Below are 24,861 nucleotides of genomic sequence, written 5' to 3' on the forward strand. Positions count from 1 at the left end.
ATATTTACAGAAAAAGAAAAATCGTCAAAACATACAAAAGTAACGATAACATAGAGAAAATTATGGAGGTAATTGCAGCAGATACACCTTCATACTTTTAAAATTATTTCTATACCCTAAAAATAGAATTTACCAAAATTTTCATGAATATCCTCTAAAAACTCACATGAAATTACTAAACTATCATCATCTTAAAACACTTACACAAATCAAACATAACATGACTCAAACAAACACTCATACATGTTGAACTAGACATCAAAAGGGGAAGCTGCTGCAACTGAAAAAGAGAAGCTTGGTTTGTTACTGCACAATTGGCGACGAAAATTGATTTTTTGCTGCAAAATTGTTGGAACCTAACTACTTTAGGAAAGTAATTCCTTGTAATTAATTTTTTTTTTATTTAAAGAAAAATAAAAAATTTAGGATCTTATATTGTAAAAATAAATTAAATTAGTTGTAAGTCTCTCATAACATACAAATTTCTAGTTTTTTGTTCCATGTAAATGGTGAAAAATTGATGGATTGTACCGATGATAATTCGGTTGTGTAAGGTCATGTAACATATGATTTGATTGTGTAAGATCATGTAACACATGATTTAAGGTCGTGTAATACACTCATGTAATACACAATCCTCAGTCGTATATGGCATGACTTTTTGTATTATTACGTGATCTTGAATCATGTATTACAGGACTTTCACGCCTTCATATATTACACAACTTCATGTATTGCAAAACCTTCATGTATTACACGACTTCATATATTACGCGATTACACAACCTCCATGTATTACACGACTTTGTTCATTATTCATTAGAATAATTTAGTTCTTTAAAGACTTAATTTGTTATAAGAATTTATATTTGTTGCTATGTAGAAAATGTCAATGAAAATTATTCAAAAAAAAAGAAGTGAATACATAGTTGTATTTGTGTAAGAGGTTATAAGAGATTTTGAGAGAATTTCAGTAAGAAGAGATTTGAATTTAAGAACTAAGAAGACAGTGAAAAGGAGTAGATTTCATGCATTCACATTTTAGATTTCATACATATTTGTTAGGGTTTTTGTGAAAAAAGGGATATTTAAATAATTTTACAACTATTAAAGGGTATTTAATTAAAAACCCCCAAATTAATGGTGCTCAGAGCATCTCCAAAAGACTTTTTAGATTTTACTCTTCAAATATCAATTTGCTTACTGATGTGACAAATAAGTGGGTGGAAAAATACAATTTCCTCCAAAAGACTCATCAAATAAGAATAAATTAACATTATTTTAATCAAATCTTTCCACTATTAAATTGAATTGCTGTTATATTTTTGAAAGGAAACATAAATAATAATTATTGCACTCTTATCTTTTCAATAAATAATAATAAAATATTAATAAAAGAGGGAGAAAATCACTAAGTAATATTGAAAAGTGATAAATAAATCATATCTGAAAAATGTAAATTAACGTGTCTTTTGAAGTATTTAATAAAATTTTATTTAAAAAATCTTTTAGAGATGCTCTCATGATAGTGAACATATTCTCCGAACCAAATAAGTTTAGTTTTATTTCTTGTCTCAATTGACTAATTCCCTGCCCGCTCGATTTGTCAACATTCACAGCAAAGTCAAGTGTCCAGTGGCTTGCGCCAATGGGCAACAAAGGAGAACCTTCCCAAATTTGCAAGCTCGCCCAACTGATTAGAGATGATACATCAAGAATTAAAATCAACTATCACACGAGACTTTAAGGAATAAGAAGGGTCAGCGATTTACGAGCTTTTAATTTACTGCAGAGCAACAGTCAAGTCAGTAAAATATACTGTTCAATGATCCCAAATTTTTATAGAGTGCTCTGAGAAACGGTTCTCACAAAAGCATCTGGTAACACCTTCTAGAGTAGTATTTAATGAGTGCTCTGTTCTCTCACAAAATAATCCAAGTGATAATTCATAATAGACCTGGATTACATCTGACTATAACTAACAAAATGCAGATTATATGTAATTGTATGATACACAAACAACAGCAAATGATGATTGAGAGATCACAGTGGAGCACTTTGGACAAGTCCTATAATCACGAACGCTAAACATCTGGGAGCTTACAACAGAGCACATAAGAGGAGTCCCAGAATCACATACACAGACCATCTGGGTACATGTTGTTGATGTGCAGAAGAAGCACTTCGGCACAGATTGAATCCATACCAGATATCACTGGGAATAAAGGTGTTGTAGTAAAATGAGACAGCTCTCGAATTAGCACCATAAATCTTCACACTCTCTGGTTTCCAACCATCCGGTCCAGTTCGATACAAATACACATAACAGATTTGATACGCACATGGTCCTCTTATCTCAAATGTATCAGAGGAGCAACTTTCAAATGCATCGGTAGACGGATCATCAAGTCTTGGTGCATAAATCTGATTACAAATGTTTCAAATATATTAGTAATCCACATTTGACTATAAGAATAGTGTAGTTTTATATTTCTAGATAAACCTGACCTTTAGAAACAAAATGAATGCATTACATAAAGAATTGCTTTCTGTTGTATTTAATATGGAGCAACAACACATCTACTAATAGGTTACGAGAATTCCACTCAAAATCCCTTAAATTAGTTCAACTTTCATAAGAAGTTTGATATGTGCTCTGGCCAAGCATACTTCAAAGTGAACTCAGGAAATTCAAAGAAAACACTAGCACAACAAACTGGGACACTCAAACCATCAATCATGAGAAGAAGGCAAGGAGCTAAGGAGGTGCCCCCCACCGCAACGATGGTTTACAAGTTTGAGACTATTCTGGGTCCGAACAAAACATTTTCAATTAGGCATTGTGGTCTACTTGTATTATAGTGTTAAGCTGAAATAAACAAATATCTCCTTCAAGAGCACAAAAGCATTTCGCCCAGGAACAGGATCTCAAATGAAAAGAACCCAATGCAAAGACTAAGACTACGAGCCCATTTCTGGTTGTTGTGCTTGAACTTAATTTAAAAGGCACAACTGAAGTTTACTCAACTGCTAATCGCCAACTTTATAACTTAACGACAAGTGATTCAATTTCACAGCAATTGTTGACTAAAACCACTGCAATTCAAACCCAAACTGATCTTACATCCATGCATTTATTAACTCCAGCCAACTGAACTTTACCCTAATATACTTTCTCTGCTCTGCTCTCAAAAATAAAATGAAATTAAAAAGCCTACAGTTAAATACATAAAAATTTCTACATCACTGGTCATCACTTTCCATTTAAGCAAACAAAAATCTAATTATCAATTTCCTTCCTAAAAATGAAATCCAGAATCACCATTAAAAAAAAAAAGGACAAAAACACTGATTTAAAAACTGAAGAAATTAAAAGATACTTTTAAATTTAAAAAATAAAATTGAAAACCTGATTGCCGTAAGCATCTCCAAAAGCAATACTGATCTGATCGCGAGTGTACTTGCTTGAGGAACAGCTGGTAGTTATGACCACCTTGTAAGAACAGCTCCCTAGGTTCTATTTTTTGGTTAAAAAATTAAACGATTATCAACAACTACTCAAAAAATAATAAATTTATTAAAAAAAGAGAGAGAGATAAAATAATAACTACGGTACCTGAATATAACTAACGTTAAAGGACTCGAAAGCTCGAGGCTTCAGCTGCAAGCTCGTCGTTTCGGCTTCAGATAGCGTGAACGCAAAGGCCAACAGAAGCAGAATGGGAGCTGCGATTTTCATTTTCGATTTTCGATTTTTTTTTCTTTTTTCCTGTTAATTTTTTATTCAATTCCCCAGAAACCTTGTTAAAATATGCTAATGTTGCCGCAGCCTGCGGATAGTTGAATCGTGTGGGGTGAATAAAAAGTTAGCAAGCCTGTGTTTTTTGGGAAATTTACAAATCCCCGACGTTCCATCGCTCTTAAGGGCAAATCTGTCTTTTAACTATTTTCACTGTGTGAGTAGTGGCCGGCCGGCCATGTTCTATAAGCAACTGAGCGTTAGCCAAAACTATTTCAATTTTATTTTTTAAATACTTATTTATTTACCTAACAAAATATGACATCCTTTAAAAAACTCTTTAAATAAAAATAAATTAATATTATTTTAATTAAATTATTTTCTCAACCAAAATAATAATAATAGTAATTATAGTACTTATTTTTTTAATAATAATGAGATAAAAAATAATATAATATTAATTGAAAATAAAAGTCACTCTTTAATATTGAGAAGAGAGAATGACAATCTAACTTGAAAAATCTCTTTTGTATAATTTTTTAAACATTTATTAATAATGTGGCTACTTCAAATGAGAAGTAAAATATTATTTAATGAGTCTTTTCGTTTTAGTACTTAACTTATTCAATGACTGAATATAATTCTTCTAAGAAAATGAATATTACTTGTACAATAAATAATCACTATAAATGTAGAAGTTGGGTTCACTTGTAAATCACTCAATTTCTCTGTAAATAAACAGTTTTTAGTATAAGAAAAATGGTAGATCTATTGAAAGATAGGATATTATTAGTATTTTGTATGTGAGAAAAATATTAAATTGATTATAATAATTTTTCACATAATAGATTTTTCTCTCATTGTTCTTTGTAGCTATAGTTTTTTTTAATATATGATTTTTTCATGCAAATTCTTATATTATATGATTGATTTTATTGTTTGTTTGTTTTTTATTTGATATTTTAATTTGCAAGATCTTAAATAGATTAAAAATTCATGACAATAGTCCCACTAAAATATATATAACCTTATCTTCACCAAAATAAAATATTTGGCCATCGTCCTCAAATGTATCGTTATCATAATAGATGTTTGTACTATTTTTCCTACGGGTCAGATTCACCCATAGAAAAATTGAGTTTAGGTACGCGGACTATTTTCTTTTTTTAAAAGTTTTTGACTTTGAAGATCGCACGATCAAATCTGAGAGAAATCTGGGTAGGGAATATATTAATAATTTTAATGCATAATATATATGATACAGAGATAAGGGGGCTATATGATATAAAGCTAAGGAGCTGAGCACTTAATTAAGCTTATTATTCCAGTGAGACAGGAATTGAAATTGGACAACGGATCCGTTTGGGATTGAGGTGTTGTAATTTTTAAGTTATAGTTGCTGTGAAAAAAATTTTATAACTATTAAATAAAAGTTAATAATATATAGTAAATATAAATTTTAAATAATTATTTTGATAAAATTATTAAATATATAATAAAATTTTCATTATACAAGAGAAAAATCATATCAATATAGCTTACAAATTATAGCAGTTAATATTTACCAAACACTTTAGTGTTATTACTTTTAAGTTACAACTGAATAACCTCAATTCCAAACGCAACCGTAATTAAGCGTGGGAGAAAAATGCTTTGTATTTATATGACACAGCCCCCTTATCTCTATATCATCTATATTATCTATTAAAATTGTTAAATGCTTCCTACCCAAATTCATCAACATTATAACATGTTATCAATATGATTATTGCTCGGGTATAGAAAGTATCTTATCCCCTACTCTTTATTTTACTAGTTTATTTAATTATACGTATTCTCTATCATTGTCATATTAATTTGGATCTTCTACATTAAAAAAAATGAGGCTAGTTATTGTGTGTTTTTTTTATTTAAATTTATTTGTTACTAATATTGCAAGGAAAACCCAACAGAATGAAGACAGAATTTGAATATTCTTACACACATATAAAGCCATGCATTTGAAGATTCCAAAACCCCTAAAGATCAATTGAAGATGGCAAATCCATCAAAAGTCTGAATTTGAAGCCTATAGTATTTTTCGGTGAAAATTATTCTTCATCGGTGATTTATCTACAAGCCATATACCTCAATAACTTATCTAAAAGCCATGAGACTCAGTAACACAATCAAGGTTATTGTTTGAACTGATACGAAATTATTGCTTAAAGAGCATAATATCTCACCCAAATGGAAGTAGTTTCTAGTGTAATATTTCAAGTTGGTCCATGATTATAACTCTGTGCTTTACATAATCACATCACAATCGGAGCACGTTAGGCACTACATTATGAGTTATTAAATTCTATTTCTTCTGCTTGGGTTTTTATCCCAATGAATCTTTCCCTAGAAAAAAAAATCAAGTATAATTATCCTAGAGAAATGAACTTCGAAGGAGGAGGTAGTGTGACCCTTTGGTAGTGAAGGTCTATCCACTTCTCTAGTTAATTAAGTATGAGATTCTAGAAGACCAGCAAGCATTTAGAGCCAAAACCGCTTGCACCGATTCTCAGAGATTATCAAGGAGCCGTAATGGCTGCTGCAACATCAAAGAAACCTTGCTTAGGAGATGTAGAAATTACGGAAGCTTCAGTGATTTTAGAAGGAATAAAGTTGGCAGTGGATGTTGCTCTTTCTCCTCTTCTTATAGGGTTTGATTCCAAGAATGTTGTCAACTTTATTCTCAATGGTACTTCTAGTAGAGAAGAGTTAGATTGGATACTTTATGATATTAGAGTTATGATAGAACAAAATAATCAATATCAAATGGCTTATACTTTTAGGTCTTATAACTTAGTGGCCCATGCTTTAGAAAAAAAATGATTTTTTTCATTTCAACACCTCGAGTGTGGATCGAAGAGGTCCCAATAAAGATCGAAATTTTATTATAATTATAGTGTTTTACTGGAAATGAAATCATTTACTATTTAAAAAAAAAAAAACCGCTTGCACCGATTGGCAATTTAATGGCTGTAACATCAAGAAGACTAGGCTATCATGGTCCACAATTGGTTGGTTAAATTAGATACTCAAGCGAAATTGGGTGCATATACTTTTTTTTTAAAAAAAAAAAGAGCCTCAATGATATTCTACCATACTTACCCACACGTGGAAGCTGATAAAATATTCAATTAGAAAATGTAAAATAATAAATAATTAATAACCAATAGTGCCAACTACACCCGTTTTTCTGTTGGAAAACGGTTGGGAGTCATTCTTTGACAAAACATGCAGACGTCGACAATGGTGAACCATACTATCAAATTAACTGACTCCGTGTCTCGATTGAGTTTCACTCCACTGCCTTGCATGTTTCCATCAAGTATTTTACGCAATTTTGGGGGAAAAAAATGTATTGTACGCATCTTAATCCCTTTTACAAATTTTTTTTTTGGTTAAAAAGAATTATCTTGAAGCTTGTGTGAAGGATAATCAATCCCATCTCTTTCTTCTAGTATATAAGGGTCAATCTAGGTGCACTATCTTTTGAAAACAAAAATTTGGACTTTTTGTTTCTTTTGGTAACTTTCTCCATCAAAGATCCGTAGTAAATTTGATATCTAAACTTAGGATAACTCTTTATTTAATTTCTATATTTTAACTTAAGTTCTTATTTAATTTTTATTGTTGATGCCGTAATTCGGTCGGCGACCAAATTGTCTCGCCAACACTTTAATTTATTTTGATGGGGCATTTGTCGCTTGATACTGTAGTGGAATTTGAATTGTACTGACATTTCCTTTGATCTGCAACAACAGAAAACTGTCAGGGACGCCGTATTTTTTCTAGTAAAACCCTTCCAACGCTCAAGTCAGCAATCAGGTTTTTCTTTGTAAGGAAAATAATAATGTCACACTTGTGATTTTAAGTATTTTGTATTTTTTCTAGAATTCTATTTTTTTAATCAAAACCCCAAAAAAAATCCATTTTCTGGGTCTCCCCCAGTTCTTATAGAGAACTATGCATGTCGCGCGTTATTGTTCATTCTTTACTGCGTGGTCGTTACCAAATTGAGTATGCCACTTGAATCTAAGAGTTAATATATCAGTTTATCTAGTTGTTGAGCAACCATTATAATGCCTGATTGTGCTTTAAACATTAAAGCAGAGCGTGCATATACGTTACGGATGAGCTTCCAAATGAAGCTCAACAATATGAGATATTAACCAAAGCCATGCGACCTGATTCTATTCTCCTAACAGAACGTTGGTCGCGCTTGCACATGTGACCAAATAACTTTCTCCTCGAACTCAAGTAACTATTTTTTATACCCCAAAACACTTATATTTTTAACAACACTTTAAAATGTCTTTACAATTAATTATGTTATTTTTTTCATATTAATATCTTTATAATAATATTCTTAACATTAATTAATTTATCTTTTAAAAAATTACTTTTCCTTAATTTTTATAATAATATTCTTACAATAATATTTTGGACGCTAATTAATTTATCTTTTAGGAAAAAAAGAAGTTAGTACTAGTAAATTAGTAATGAAAACATCTCACAACACTTAAAAGTATATTCTTATAACATTTGTAATCTGTATATACTATTTAGTTGAGATAATATAATTTTATGTAAAAATCAAAAGCACTAAGATTCAAAACCAACTCATGCATCTATAGAAAAATGAATTAAGTTGTCGTCACCCTAAAAAATCATAATTAAAAATTTCACAAGATTCCCATATAAAGTAAGTTTAATCAGTCGATATCGTGTCTCAATCGGCTCCACTACTACACCGTCACCGTTCAAATTTGTCTACATGACGACATGTCTTACGTTTTTCAAATTCGTGGCTGTAGGCAATGGGGACCAAAAAAGAAAAAGCTCACTCAACTGAACAGAGATGACACGTAATCGAGAATTGAAATCAACGGCCACACAGACGACACATCAAGAAACACGAGCTTTGCTGCGAAACAACAACCAAGTAAATTATAGCCGATTGCTTTTAGCGACGCCTCCGGTAACACCATTAATTCCAGCACCTTTCTTAAATAAAATGTCCAAGAGCCCAAGGCCACTCTCAATTGCGTTTAAGGCAAAGCCATGAAACGAAAGAAAATGATCATTTCTTCATCTGATTTCTTATGAATTTTTTAAAATCTTCTTTCAATGTGTCTTTTAGTGGTAGTGAATGAAGAAGATTTAATTTTTTTTTTTTTATAAACTATCAATCATGCAATTAGGGTCCAACTATGCTACAACTATAATATAATACTACAATTATTTTCAATTATTAAATCCAACTAATGTAACTATATAACTGTACATCTACCGACTGAAAACAACCGTAGTAGCATACCACAGTTGCAACATAATTTTATCCCAAAATATAATCAAATCAAAAGAGAATCTTGATCCTGAAATGAAACCCATCTTGAAGGGGCTATGCAAAGAGTAGTTAATAACAAAACAACATTAGTTAATTAATAGCTGCAAAAGCACGGTTCACAACTATTATAAAGCTTACAAAATATCCGGCAGACATGGATAAATATTCTATTACAACTAATAACAACATGACATATTATTGCACCAATCGTGCCTGCCGCAGACAAAATAACGGCAGATAGTAGTTGCAAGGACATAACATAAACACTTAGGACTATCCCAGAATCACATACATAAAACCAAACAAACCATCAAGGGCGCTTACAACAGAGCACTCAGGATGGATCCCAGAATCATTACGAGCCTGAACAATCCGGGAACGCGATGCTGATGCGAAGAAGATGGAGGAGAAGGCGGAGGTTTAAATGGAAAAGGAGGCGAAGGTTCAAATGGAGAAGGAGGAGGATGTATCTGGCACAAATTGACTCCGTACCAATCCTCATTGGGAGCGGAGGTGTTGAAGTCATATGTGACAGGGCTCGAATTTGGACTGATAATCTTCACACTCTCTGGTTCCCAACCATCAAGTCCTGATCGGTGCAAATACACATAACAGATATCGGTTGCACATGGTCCGTCAATCTGGAACCCATCGGACGAACAACTTTGGAATGTCTTGGTGAACGGATCGTCCAGTCTCGGTGCATAAATCTGATTTATCATTGTTTCAACAATATTAATTATTACCATAGAAGAAAAAAATCAACATCAAACTCCACTAAGATGTTAGCTTTAAATATATTTCTGGATAAAGCTCTCGAAAATATTCAAGAAGCATGCGCGTACTAGCAGAGTAACTGACCTAATTAGCAGCACAATTACTTCTATAAACTCAAATTAAAGCACAAGCCCTTCATCAAGAAGCAATTGCTTTGAAAAACACCTATGATCGATACATAAGACAGCGCTCGAATACAACCCCCATAAATTTTGTAACATATCATCTGGGAGTCTGCGACAGCCCACACACAAACTCTGCGAGCCCGTTTTAGGGTTGTGCTTAATTTTTGTTCTTTTAATATTAAAAAGCCCTTGTGCTTTAATTTGAAAGCCAACTTTTTATACGAAACCCATGGATGAATTATTTTGACTTCGTTCTCAAAAAATTATATATGCATCATAACAGTAACGAACTGGTTAAAAACATAAAAAAAATTTCTCAAAAGAAAAAATAGAAAAACATAAAAACTACTTTTCTGGCCTAAACCTGAAATCAAATAAAATATATATGTTCTAAAAAAAAAAAAAAAAGAAGCAAACCTGATTGCCATAAGCATCACCAAAAGCGATGCTGATCCTATCACGAGTAAAGTTTTTTGAGTCGCAGCTAGTTTTTATAACCACCAGGTACGTGCAGTTCCCGAACTTCTATTTTTGGTTCAAAAATAAAAATAAAACAATTATCAAACATAATACATACAACGGAATATACCAAGTTCACAAATAATAATAATAATAACCATACTCGTACCTGAATATAATTGACGGTAAACGATTCAATAGCGTGAGGTTTCAGCTGCGTTTCGGCCTCCGAGAGCATGAACGCACTGAAGGCCAACAGCAGCAGAAAGTGAGCTGCCAATTTTATTTTCATTTTCAGTTCCTGTTTTGGTTACTTCGTTCGATGGATTTTTCTTTTTTCCTCCTCCAGGAGGCTTGTTAAATATAGGCTCCTCAATGGGAGTGAAGGACTGTGATATGCTGAGTAGGTGAATCGTGCGGTGTAAAAAATACTGTGTTGAATAAAAACCCCAAAAAAAAACAACAAAAGGAAAATGGGAGTTTAACTCTGAGGTCTGTCTAGGGGCAGATCCGTCTTCTAAGGTTTTCAACTCTTCGACGGTCTTCTTCTTTATAAGTTTGAGAGCCTTCAATGTTTGCATTCCAATTTCCACACACGTGGAGCTCTTGGGGTTTTGACTAATTAACCAACTAAAATATTATTTATTACACAAATGACGCCGATTTAATGAAGTTTTTTCTCCTTAACCCTTATCCTTCACTGTCTCTCACGAAACCTTTGCCGAAAGTGAAAAGAAAAGGCGCCAACGAGTTGAGCCCATTTGGCGAGAACTCCAAACCCAAACGCATCAGATTTAATTAACTTTAATTGCAAAAAAGGACATGAAAAATCTCTAATTTTCTGCCTTTTCAGCCATGACAACGGCTTCTATGTTCTTAATCTTATCCTTCCAAATTTTCTCTTGATTCCCTATCAACTAATCTTTTACGTTGCTCCTACGAACGCCCATGTTGAGTCATCGAGATGGACATGAACATATGATAATAGATTTTTCGAGGTTGTTATCTTACATAATTACGTAAGATACATAATTCTTTCACAATTGATTTGATGAAAATTCAATTATTGTGAATATATAAAATAATAAAATAATATTATTTTCATAATCATTAATTTTTTTTTTAATGAAAGAATCATGTATAAAATAACTAAAGCGATTTTTTCATGTAATGTTTTATTATCAAAAATAAATACTAAGTTACATGTACCACTCACAAATAATAGATGAACCTCACATTACCTATTATTTATGGGTGTAAATTACATTACATATAACTTTAAGGGCTCCCTTTATTAAATACATATTTTGTTTATTTCTAGTCAGGAAATCAACGGAGAAAGAGTAAATGCATTTCACGTTTTTCAACATAAATAAAAGCTTATGAAATAAAGAGACGATTGATTTGAGGTGGGTGGGGAGCGGGGATCTCTGCGCCATCTTTTCGAAATCCAAATATTTGAGCCGCGGCAATTCCGTCACGTGTCACACACCACGTCCCTCCACGTGGAAGGAAGTGGTTTGAGCCCTAGTTATGATTCCATTTTCTATCCTTGCATTAAAAATAAATAAATAAATAATACTATATTTATTTTCCTTCTTTTTTAGTAATAAAAATGTGAAGACTGGTGGTTGAGTACAAAAGATAGGGCGAGCAAGTCCCCAGCCAAACAACGGGTTCAACAACCTTTGAAGCTAGACTAACTGAACTGAAGCATGAGCTACAACTTCTAGGCTTATGTCGAAATATTTATAGCATTATATATTCTTAATTTGAAGGCCTCAGAAATGGTCCAAACAATCTCCATCTTGCTGCTCTTCTTTTCCGTGATTAGGTTCATCACTTCTTGGCAATCTGATTCACCAATCAGTGGAATACATGCAGCATCTCCTGCAATTTCTAGTCGCCAATTTGCTGCTCTAGCTTCCGCAGATGCTACAGCAGCAGCTACGAACTCTCCATTGTGGTTCGTGATGGCGATTCCAATCAACCATATTGATCTTTTTTGACTTGATTGCTGCATCCACATTCATTTTAAACCAACCTTCAGGAGGGGGTTTCCAACTTGGCTGAGAAGAAGACACTTACTTTGAATCGTGGACACATAACTTTATTAGTAAATATTCATCATATGTATCATTGCACATAGTGCATGACTATGCGCGTTATCCAACAAAATTTGGCAAGTAAAACACTAAGGTGGTGTGTGGTAGATGGGATTGTAGTAGTCTGTATTGGTTTGTAATGGATTATATTGTATTAGAAGGTATTAAATAATACATTAATCTCGTGTAAGTATGGAATCAGGGGCGGATGTAGTGTAGGACTAGTGGGGGCTCAAGCCCCACTGAAAAAAAAAAATTGTTTAAAAGAAAATTAATAAATTTTTAAATAATCTCTATTAAATTATCAAAAAAGTCTCGTTCTTTCAGTTTCTATAACTATAATAGAGAGAACATTTTCAGCAATGAAATTTGTGAAGAATGAACTTCGGAATCGGATGAGAGATGAATGGATGAATAATAATTTGATTGTTTATGTAGAAAAATATGTATTTAATAATGTTGATAATAAGTCTATTGCACAACGTTTTCAAAATATGAAATCGCATAGAGAACAATTGTAAATGTGTTATAAAAAATTTTATATATTCAAATTTCAATTTTATATTTTGTTGTTATTTAATGAAAATTCATCATACGCATCGTTGCACACAATGCGTGACAGCGCGCATTAGATGATTAGATCAGAACCTCTTCAAATAATATGCGGATCATTCAAGGTTGCTACTTTGTCCAGTCAAATTTTCGAGTAAAACACTAAAACGCCTCGTTTCAGAAGGGCTAGGTTAGAGTTTTGCGTTTGCCTGCCGAGGAGAGGATTCGGGCAAATATTGCATGGGCAAAAGCTGTAGTGCTGACGCCGCTGAGGACTACGTGGATATTTAATAGAATGTGCTACTGCCACCCCACTACTGTTCTTATAACCCCACTTTTTAATTACAAGCATTAAAGAATAAAAATCAAAGCCACTCACATACTAGTTATGCTTTACTATCTCCAAGAAAAAAAAAAATGGCCACTCACATACTGGTTACACCAACTTTAATGCCACAAATACCCCCGTACCATTTTTTTCTCAATGAACCCAGCGTATGGTAGAGAGACTGAGAAAGATTTTTTATTTTATCTTTTTTATTTAGAGAGGGTATTAAGACTGCAATAACATCGAAAGCATGTCATCTTGTATGCTTTCTTTGTTCTAAATTATAAGACAGGGGCAGTGTCAGTATATTGATTGACTGGGGGTTTATTCAATAATAATATAAAAAAATTTTAAAAATAATAAATATATAAATTTGAAAAAATTTTCATACTTCAAAAGATGTTTACAATTGTCCTTTACGAGTTTTCATATATTGATAACGTTTCATTACAACTTCATTATCAATATTATTAAATAAGTATTTTTCTATATAACAACCAAACTATCATTCATCAATTGCTCTCTTATTTGGCTTAGTAACCGATTCTTCAAAATATTCATGGCTGAAAATGCTCTCTCTACACTAATACTAATATTTATGTTTAAAAATTTAATTAATGTTATGTTTCTGGGCTTGATTTTAGTTTGTAAAGTCCATTTCTTTTGATTTGTTTTAAAAATTTGGAGTGTGAGAATTTAAGTGTAGATATGTATTAGGGACTTGAATATAAATTATTGGGGATTTAAGAAAAATTTATTAAAAATTTGAGGATAATTAAATTAACTATTAAAAGATTTTTTTTTTTTCAGTAGTCCCAAGGGGAATCCGGCCCTGAATTAAACAAGCTCTGCAGTTGTCAGAAAATATATTTATGGTGAAAGAAGCCAATCTTGACATACATTCAAATTTTAAACCAAGGAATTATGTGCAACAAAAACAATTTATTGAAATCGAAATAACCCTTTCACTGTAGGTAAGAAGTAAGGGAAACAACATTCAATTGGCAAACGAGTTGTATTTACAGACGTGAAGCCAAGATGCCGTTAAGGAGACGACAAAGATGAAACTGTCTTCAGGGGATGTGAGTGTAAAGAGTTACTATCAACTTGATTTATTTGAGGTTAAGGTTTTATGGGTCTATTTGGGCCCTTTGTGCTGCCCGAGAGTCCAGACTTATCTGGGCCACATCAGCCTTTTACATCAGATTTTTGTCTTATACGATATGTTTGACATACTATTGTGTTGTATTAAGGTATATTACATTAACCAATAGACTTTTGGTCCAATAGAAGAAACTTCCACTTACAATATCGAGTGTAAGTGTTTAAACTTTCATAAGAATATTATGGAGGTTAGTTTCAGTACTCTCTCAATTATCAACTAATTGACTGAAAACAGTCCCTCTTTTACAAAATATGAGTAGAGTAGGCACCTTTTAAATATTAGAGAGAGTTTAAAGTACTCACGTTCCCAAAACTCTAAAAAATATCCCAAATTACATTGTTGCAATTTTATTCTCTTTTTAGATAATAAAAATAAAAAATACAAAAAAAAATTGAAAATCACATTAACCAAAACTAAGATCTCATCACGCGGCAAGTAGGAATTGCGCATCGATCATCATGTAGCATTGTCGGTGTCTTTCACTTGTTGATTTGAAGACCAAATGGAGAACAATAAGAAATGATAAAGAAGAGGAAAAAATAAAAACGAAACAAAAAAGAAGAAGAAGAAGAAGAAGAAGTAACAAAAAATAAGAGAAAAAGAAAAATGAGTTTGAAAATTAAGAAAATAAGAATAGACGAAGAAGAAAAGAAATAATAAAGAAAAGAAAAATAAAAAAGAAAGAAAAAAGAGAAGGAGAAAAAGAGGGAAAAAAGGACAAAAGAGAGAATATAGACATAACAACAACAACAACAACAACAACAACTGTAACTATTAAGTCTATTATTATTAGTATTAACAAATTTTCTTGAATAATAATAATAATGATAATCATTATAATAAATGATAAAAATAATGTTAATCATAAACTAAAACCATTTTAGTAATCTAAAACAATTTATTATAATTTCAAGATAAAATTAACACAATACAGCTCATTCCTATCCCGATTTCTACAGCTAAAATAAATAATTTTATTTTGATTTTCACTCCTCCATTTCGATTCTAGCCAATTACTAATTATTAATTAGTAAACCCACCATTAGATGTATTAAGTTATAATGCAATATCATGTTTAGTACAATATGTATTGTAGTATATGTAATTATATCATTATTTATATTAGTATTAATTTTAAATTTATATTATTTAAATTTATTAATATTTAACTATTTATTATCAGTTACACTAAAATATTTTATAATATTTAATCTTTATATTAATTATTATAATATAATTAAACAATGTAATATTTAATTATATATTTATATAATTAATATAAAATAAAAAATATAATATTAAATAATTTAAAATTAATCATAAATTTATTTTTATTTGTTATAATACATGAAAAATAAAAATAGAAAGAAAGTTAATTTAACAGTCACACTCGAGTTTGAATATACACCACAATGTTGCAGCTACTGCAGCCCAATTGCCCAAACATGAGTCTGATGTTATGCGGGTTGCGAACACGCCCATAGAGCCACTCGGCCTTGGCCCGAGTGGTCAGGGTTGCTGCCCTCTAAGCTGGAGGGCAGCAGTTCGAATCTCCACAAATGCATTGTGAGGGTATTTCATTCTTCAATTAAAAATTGAGTGAAGATAGTCTATTTCTTTATCCAAGAGTGAGGAGTAGATATCCCTCGAATATTTGTGATGGTTAAAATCTGGGCAGAGCTCCATTAGCATTGATGTAAGTTGGTCCCAGTAATAGTCTGATTTGTAAATATCAATTATAGTCTCATGTAATATGAGTTGTAGTTTGAGCATTAGTCTCATGTAATAAAAAAAAAAAACACGCCGATAGTGATTAGATTGTTTGTCAATGACATAATGACTTGACCTGTTGGCACTCTTTTAAATGCGTCTTAAAATTTCTTTTTTTTTTAATAGAAATTTTAAAATACATCTACCATATTACCCATATAATAACTAAATAATATCATGACATATATGTATTTATTTTATAAATTATCATGCAAATAATGAGGAATATTAAACTCAATTACACATGTTATATATGTATTAATTAGTTTTAATACACCATATATATTCTAAAATTATTCATTTTTTATTTATTTATCACAATTAAATTGTTCAACCTCATCAGTACACTTGAAAATGAATGTGAAGACATGACTTACATCTCATCAGTAAAAACTAATAACAATCAATTGGGATTTCACTAAAAGACGCAGCCAGTGGCCCCTCTCAAAGATTATCTGCACACTGTCATCTTAATATGGAGATGGGATGTCGTCATGCCGAATTCGATATCGACATCTCATTCTTCAATTGTCGCATTCATCGTCTTGATCACACGATGCGGTTTGTCTAACAGAAATCAAGATGGTGAAGTGGAGAGCTTTCAGCGCAAGACAATTGTCTGCGGTTATGCAAATTTAATAAACGTTAAAATCGTAAAATAATTAAAAGAATTTTAAGAGGTTTGTGAAGGGGTGAGGCTATTTGAACTCACCAATTTACTCAATAAACTTATTTACTAAATAAACTCATCTTTAAATTTTAAAATTTTAAATTTTACTCAGTAAACCCACTAAAATACCTAATATGCCCTTTCTAAACCCAATTTTTATAATAATAGTGATTTTACTCATTAAACCCATAATATTCATTTATAAACTCATTAGATTAGAAATTTTATAATCAATTTTGAGTGAATGGCCCTCGTTCAAGGACAAATGAATCAAAACATTCTAAATGGAGAAAATAGTTGTCATCATGAAATTATTTTTCTGAGTTATATTATAGTAGTGAGAAAAATCTTGTATGATGGTATGAAAATCTAATATGAGGAATTTGAGAAAAAATAATTTTTTCAGAATTTGGGAAAAAACAATAATTGATTATTAACTGAAAATTTAATCATCTATAGTAATTAAACAATTTTGAGTGAGGGGTCATTCCCAAACGAATCATAACAATTAAACAATTAATCCTCCATAAAATCAATATCCATCAAATCAATAACAATTAATTTTGTTACTCTGAATCAACTCACATGTGCCTATTTAACAATATATATGGCTTGAGAGAAGAATCTCACCTCTTGATTGATTAGGGTTTAATGAAAATTTAATTAGGGTTCTATAAAATTATGTTGAATATAAAAATGGGTTTAAAGAGTAAAAATTGTGTTTTTTTAAAAAATTATATTCTAGTGTCCATAACTGTAATTTAATTTAGGGGTATTTTAATAATAAAAAATTATTTTTTAAAAGTGGATTTATTAAGTAAATTAGTGGGTTCAAATAGCCTCACCCTTTGTGAAGGGGTGGGAATGATTCAACTCTTGACATGGTTTGAAATGACAAATGAGGAAGGCCTACTCTTACTTACATATGTTGTTGCACTTCACCACTCTCACCCTCACCCAGTCACTCTCCTAAAAACTACAGACACTGACATAAAAGAAATTGAGAAATAAGGTGCCATTGACAAGGAAGTGATTAGTTTTTGTTGCTTTCCTAATTAACTCTGTATATTTGTAATTGGGCATGCTCTTGCCTCCATCTGCAAGAGGAAAGTAGCAAAATATGGAGATTTCTTTCGGCTTTTAAGGCCCACCATCGTCACTTTGCCATGTTCCTCTAAATTAATCAATGAGATCATCAAACCAGCAAACCCATTTCACTATTTTTTTCTTCCCCTAAGACAAAACTTTGATTTAAAAATGGTTTAGATAACAGTTTAAACCTAGTTGCGAGGACAATGATGCGGTTGTTGGTGTTTGATATTTACTGGCAATTTGCAGTATAAAACAACTAAAACATGATGTCAAACTTGATCGTCCAATGGGAAAACAACAAGGTGGAATGATTAGAAATGTAAAATGAAAGAGGATACAAACCCCCCCCTTTCTTTTCTTTTTTATGGAGTATTTATTTATTGAATTAGGAAATACTTACCAAAATCAGAATGAGTCGTATTAGCGTTGATGTATTTATTTTATTTTGAAATTAAAATAAATTATTTTAAGTTACTAAAATACCCTTAATTTGTTATTTTAATTACTGTTATTTATTACAATATTTGTCATATTGTGCAAAAACAATAATAATAACAACAACAATCAGGTTAAGACAATATAACTTTAACAACATGCGTTAGTCGAATGTTGTTGAATATAATATAACTGTACGTTGTTAAATGTATTATAATCAGGTTTACGTTGGTAAAAATAAAAGACCACGGCTTTCAAATTCTGGTGTGCTTCCTTCTTCTGCATTTAACTATCTATTCACCTTTGTTGGGAGAATATGTGACTCTCTGTTTGAGCGGAGACTTCTAATATGAATTGTGTTACGAGCTTAAAGGTACTTACCACAGTTGAGGCCCTTCCCATAATACTTCGTGATAAAAAAAAAAAAAAAATATATATATATATATATATATATCTATTCACCATCTGCTCTCTTAATCATCATGAAAGAAAACGCATACAAGCTTAGTTTCCAAGATGTCCGCGAGTCATCAAACAAAAAGAAATAAATTAAAACTTCATCAATAATTTATTCGGCAATGAACATTGTATTGATAACAAAAATCAATTTCAAGGAAACAAAAGGGAACCCAGTTCATGGCACATCCATGTAAGTAATGTAAGGCGCCACAAAAATGATAATATACACGACATCCAAAAGAATAATGGAGCAGTGGTCCTTCACTCTGATAAGGCCGGCCACCCACCCACCCACCCAGTTGCCAGGGCAAACGTATATCGCAGAACTCTCATCGATCCAAAAAACAAAAAAAAAAACAAAAAAATTACATCTATATGGTAACATTAATTATCTGTAGTGAAAAAATATGTACAGAATACACATAAGCCGACGGTCCATGATCTACCACTTAAATCCCAACTCTTGTTGCTCCTTGATTCTCCGTAACACCCCATCAATTGCAACATCAAATGCATCTTTGATTGTCCCTAAACCTTCTCTGGATTTGGCGTAAATAAACTTTGGTATATAATCAATTACTTTATCTCTCATTCTCTTCACTTCCTCTTGTGAGTAACTCTCCAGCACTGCTTTTATCGACTTGGTCCCATTCCTCACCTCGTTCCGGTCTATAAAAACCGAGTAACTCCCGGGCTCATCGGGCAAAAACCAAGCGTACTGGAAATAGGCCGACCGCTTCCAGAAAAAAACCGGGATCGAACCGGCCACCATGCAGTCAAATATCGACCTCCGCGTGAAGCTGTCCCCCCTCGGCTGCAAGCAAAACACCGAGTCCAAGAACGTTTCGAGGATCGCCGACGTGCCGTTCATGCACCGGGTCCCCTCGCAGTCCACGACCCGGCACGAGCCCGACTCGTTCTTGCAGTGACTCAGCAGCATCGACCGGAAGTCGTTCTTGACCATCCGCGTGGCCCCAGCGAAGCAGTAGAGGGACGAGCGATTGCGGCTGCGGACGTAGTCCTGCCACTGGGTGACGTCGGACTCGGATCGGGGGTGGAATCCCGTGGGGTAAGGCACACCGACGTCGAAGTAGTCCCACGGGTTTCGTTCGATGAGGAGGCGGGTGATGTTCCTCATAGCTTTCTTGTAGATGCAGCTGGACCCCCAGTCTTCGTCCTTCGACCGCCGAAAATCCCACGTGATCCTCCCCATGGCCGTGAAATGATCCCACCCGTCCGATCGGTTCCAATACGGTTGATCCTGGACCCACTTTAACATCAAATCGCAGTGCATATCGCGCGCCTTGGCGCTCGAATCAGACCACAGGTATTTCCCCACCGCGAGTCCAACGTAAAACGGTATGTAAAACGCCGCAGCAGATTCTGGCTCCAACGTCCGACACCTGTGGTTCAAAATCCTTCTGTGAAAAATGATTTCCAGAACGAACTGATCAGTCCAGTGCCAAGCCGGGACTAAATTCTCCGGTACGACGCCGTTTAACGCACTCGCCTGTCTGCCGAACCCGTCGTTTAACAGCATGTCGCAGCGAGAACCCCACGGGTTCAGCTCGTGGCAATTTTGTAATAAATCTTCGTTGAGAGCTTTAGGGAGATCGTAGACGTAGATTTTACCCAACTCGCATTGGTCCGATACGCGAGGGACGGAGGCCGATATTTCGGGGTGGGACTGTTGGGGCGCCACGTGGCTAGTGGAGAATGACATGGAGACGGAGCGGAGCACGAGGACGAAAATTACCTGGAGCAAGAGGATGACGAGGAGCAGCCATGAGCGTGGGCTTTGAAGCGAGAGAGTTGGATAAATCAGTCCATTTAACGAGCTCTTTGGATCTAACTCGGGAAATTTTGATTTTTTCGGAGGCGGGTCCGGCGACGGAAGCTTGGAATATGGAAGCATCAGAAAATAGCCGTCTGATAACTCCGGTGCCGGTTTATCGGAAACAAATGGGAATATATTTTTTCCCTCCAGTGAAAGGAAAGTAGAAGCGCAGAGAAAGAGACGAGTGATTTCTCGGTTAGTGTTTTTCGCTTGGCTTTGAGAAATTAAGGATTGCGTACTTTATTGTTGGCGAAGCAAGGAGGAACGGGGGGGTGAAGGATCGACACGTGGGTGAGTTTTAGCCGTCGGACTGAACGACCGACAAAGTGTTGCACTCTCAAAATGTAACGGTGCTTTTGCTTCGATGTGGGTACCCACTGAAAGTTCGACTCCCTGCATAATTGCCTGATTGGTCGGGGCGTTCCTATTTATAATTTTGTATATCGTTCGCCACTCGCCAGGCTAAATTTGTAGTGATAGAGAATGGAAAGAATTATTTCAGCTAATTATGGAAGTAGAATTAACACTCTTCATTTTTGGGTTACAATTATAAATTTAGATCTAAATTTGTCCAATTCTCAATTCCATAATTGGGTGATTAAATCCATTAATAATTAATAATATTTCTAATTATATATTTAAATTTTTTAATATAATGCTAAAAGCGGGATTATTCAAGAAAGAAAATGGAATAATAGTTTGCCGCTAGTCGTGGTACCCCTTGACGCTCTTGTACTAATTTATTAATACCAACCAATCACAATAAGCCACAGTTTTCGGCGAATCGATTTTTCAATTACTAGATTCGGAGTTCAGGAATATTTTTCAAATTTCTAAACAAGGGTCTAATTTAAAAAGTTGACCACGTGCCGTAGCGCCGCCACGTGTAGCGCGACGCGTGGGCCCATGACAGTGGGATTGACACCTGTTAATTTTGTCGCTGCTAGTACGAAACGGTGTCGTGTAATGCCAGCGGACGTCATGCTCATTATTATTATTTTTTTTTTTGAGAATGTCATGCTCATTATTAAAATGTAGTGAAGACGGAGAAGTGGCGCCCGATACGGTTAGCTAATAGCTGTAATGATAAGAGGAAAGTAAAGCGATAAACTTTCGGGCTCACGTGGTCCGGTCGTAAGGGTCAGTTGAGGCCCAAGGAAACAAAAGCTTTGGGCACCCGCCGCCGACAAACTTGAGTTAAGAAAAAAAAGGGCAAAAAGGAAAAATTATCACGTTTGAAATTTTGGAATACAATTAGACACTTGGCGGAATCATATGGAGTATGATTCTATTGGACCCACATTTGCAAAACATCAGAAGTGGTTAAAACCCGATTGCTGAAACATACCGCCCCCACGAGTAATTTTATGTACAAATAACGGATCGGAGGATTTATTTGAGTGTGGCGGCAATTTGGTTTACTCTTTATTGTCAACTTTTGGCTCATACCAATTTAATTTAATATGTTAATCTTAAAAAAATTAGATTAAGATTCTTTCATAATCTGATTATATTCTAAGTAAATAATTCATTTATTAATTGATAGTTAATAAATAAAAAAAATAAAAAGAGTTAAATCTTATCCATACACTATCACTAAAATACACATAAAAAAAATATTGAAAAACTCAGAAGACATAGATCATGAGAGGATTTTTTTTAAAAAAATTAATACTAACTTGACTATATGTGAATCATTTCTTATGTCACTTTTTTTTTCTTTTAACAAAAATTACGTGTTTAATAAGTGTTTATTAGAGATTAATTAATTAATTATGCGTGCTTTGGTAGAACCGGTTTCTTGTTCGACGAACCGACAATAGCTTCGATGAAGTGGCTCTGAAGAGGATGTTTATGATAAAAGTCAACTAGCCACCAATCTCATCAATTTCATCAAAGGTTAATAACCTATTGACTTATTTGGTAGAGGGATATAATAATAATTATAAAATAAAAATGTATTTTTAATAAAACAAATAGAATCTACTAAAAAAAAATAGAATTGTAAATATTTTTTCGAAAACGTTGAGATATTTTTTATTCATTTTCCTAAACCTTACCCTATAACAGTCATTTCCCACAAACCAAATTAAAAGAAAAGAAAGGGCAATTGCGATTTGAGAACTCCCAAGGTTGGATTTGACCTTGTGTTACTCGCAACGTGTGGACTGGGCCAACGTTAGCAATCATAATTGTTTTACATTAAAGTTCCTAAATTTGATGCATTAAAGCTGTAACACCGACACTAAAGAATCCAATGGCATTTGGGATGAAATGAATAAAATATTAATTTGACATAAAATCATAAAATACGTACAGAACTACAGATGGGTTTTTTTTTTTTTTTCGCCTGTCTTAAACATATTAATTCAAAAATAGTACGGTAAAATTTTACTCCTTTAATAGCAAGCAAATCATGAGCATAATATGATCATCATGTTGATAAAAATGAGAACGTCCACAATAAGAGCTTGCGAGTTCCAACACTAACACATCACATGTAGTGATGTGCATATCTCAACTACTAGAAGCCTCTGTCACACTTAACATGTGCTTGGTAGCTTAATTTCCCAGCAGCACAAGCGCCCGAGACGGAAATAAGAAATAAAAAAAAAAAAGCATGCTCTAAAACAGCGAAGGGCATTGATTAGAACTTTATTTTATTAAATTTTTTTAGTATGGGATTAATTGACAACATTTATTTTTGGACTTTGGAGTACAGTTGGATTATTTCTAGTATCAAACATTCTAGAGTTTAATGGGTAAGTGGATACAGAAGCAATTAGATTTCGATGTAAAAACAAAAATGACAGCCTAGAAAAAAAGATGGCTTTATAAGCTCATTTGTTGATTGTTGAGGTTTGACAAATTGATAATTATGCTTCAATTAATTCATCATCAGTCTCTCTTTATGCACATGATTTTTCATGTGCGTGTTCTTTAAAATGTATCATGGTCTAATACAACCCGGGATTTTGAGAAGTCTATAAATTCATACAGTTGAAATACATTAATAATTTACTTAACAAAATTTATATTAAAAAATACACGTTCTCTAGAACTATTATCTTTTTTTTTTGTTGATTATATGAGATTATTACTCAAACTACAACTCATATTACATAAGATTATAACTAATATTTACAAATCAAACTATTACTGGGACCAACTTATAGTAATGCTTATGGAGCTCTGCTCAGATTTTAAATAAACACAACAAGTTTGGTTAGATAAATGGAATAATAATGCCCAAACATTAATTGTCCTGAGTAGAAATTTCTAGATGAAAGAGAGATTCACAAGAACATGTACTGATGTAAAACAGAACTTAAATAAACACAGCAAGTAACCTCAGTATGTAAAACATAATGCAGACATTATTAATAGCAAAAACAAAGCACTCAGTTTAAAGTTATGGCAGCAAAACGAGACTCCTAAACCTTTGGGAAAACATTAATCAAGTTAGATCAATCACAAATCACCAGAACACAAATCACACGAGTTTCTTTACATTCTAGCTGTTGAGATGTGTCCTACATTAGCTAGTAAAGAGGAGATACTTGGGTTTATAAGGAGAATAAGTCACTCCACTCAATAAACTAGTTTTTTGGGTTGGATACCTAGAAATTCTAAGTCAAGCATAATCTTTAATAAAGAATCATACATGAGATCTGATTAAGAAACCAACAAACAAAAAAGTAATAAGCTGTAAGTGGATTTATAGAATTAAAGAGGGAATATTGGGTGTTGAGACACAGAGATTCAAAGCAAGGCTTGTAGCCAAAGGTTTTACTTAAAATAAGAGAATTGATTTCACTAAGGTATTTTCTCCGGTGGTTAAACACTCCTCTTTAAGAATTCTATTGGCACTTATTGCTGTGAATAACATGCATCTTGATTAGATGGACTTATCACTCTTGACAGCCTTTAAATAAGTTTTTGGTTCAACTAATTGGTATCAGAGT

General features: G+C 33.1%; 3 protein-coding genes across 3 annotated transcripts in view; all 3 read right to left on the minus strand.

Moving 5' to 3' along the window:
• Nucleotides 1-1,816: 1,816 nt before the first annotated feature.
• The window catches only part of LOC102627717 (embryo-specific protein ATS3B-like), a 39,482-nt gene continuing 16,437 nt past the window's right edge, over nt 1,817-24,861 (minus strand). The window contains exons 2-4 of the mRNA XM_006490205.4: nt 3,617-3,756; nt 3,410-3,517; nt 1,817-2,424 (exon numbers count right to left, since the gene is read on the minus strand). Coding sequence (XP_006490268.2) covers nt 2,101-2,424; nt 3,410-3,517; nt 3,617-3,739 — 555 coding nt within the window. The 5' untranslated portion in view covers nt 3,740-3,756 and the 3' untranslated portion in view covers nt 1,817-2,100. The remainder of the gene's footprint in view (nt 2,425-3,409; nt 3,518-3,616; nt 3,757-24,861) is intronic.
• On the minus strand, nt 9,192-10,946 carry LOC102627411 (embryo-specific protein ATS3B-like). The gene is made up of 3 exons (XM_006490204.3): nt 10,653-10,946; nt 10,442-10,549; nt 9,192-9,832 (listed from the first exon to the last, which is right to left on the minus strand). The coding sequence occupies exons 1-3, from the start codon at nt 10,773-10,775 to the stop codon at nt 9,443-9,445; spliced, it is 621 nt and encodes a 206-aa protein (XP_006490267.2). The 5' UTR covers nt 10,776-10,946; the 3' UTR covers nt 9,192-9,442.
• On the minus strand, nt 19,146-21,387 carry LOC102627118 (xyloglucan galactosyltransferase XLT2). Its single transcript, XM_006490203.4, has one exon. It carries the CDS (start codon nt 20,972-20,974, stop codon nt 19,502-19,504), a length of 1,473 nt encoding a protein of 490 aa, XP_006490266.2. The 5' UTR covers nt 20,975-21,387; the 3' UTR covers nt 19,146-19,501.

This window comes from Citrus sinensis, chromosome 9, assembly GCF_022201045.2.
Source record: "Citrus sinensis cultivar Valencia sweet orange chromosome 9, DVS_A1.0, whole genome shotgun sequence".
NCBI lineage: Eukaryota > Viridiplantae > Streptophyta > Magnoliopsida > Sapindales > Rutaceae > Citrus > Citrus sinensis.

What these genes read in the sequence shown, in the direction of transcription:
- LOC102627411 (XM_006490204.3), bottom strand. Translation starts at nt 10,775, where the DNA reads ATGAAAATAAAATTGGCAGCTCACTTTCTGCTGCTGTTGGCCTTCAGT. An exon ending in TTACCGTCAATTATATTCAG is followed by an intron (nt 10,550 to 10,652) that starts GTACGAGTATGG and finishes AACCAAAAATAG; the next exon opens with AAGTTCGGGAACTGCACGTA. An exon ending in GTGATGCTTATGGCAATCAG is followed by an intron (nt 9,833 to 10,441) that starts GTTTGCTTCTTT and finishes ATGATAAATCAG; the next exon opens with ATTTATGCACCGAGACTGGA.
- LOC102627118 (XM_006490203.4), bottom strand. Translation starts at nt 20,974, where the DNA reads ATGCTTCCATATTCCAAGCTTCCGTCGCCGGACCCGCCTCCGAAAAAA.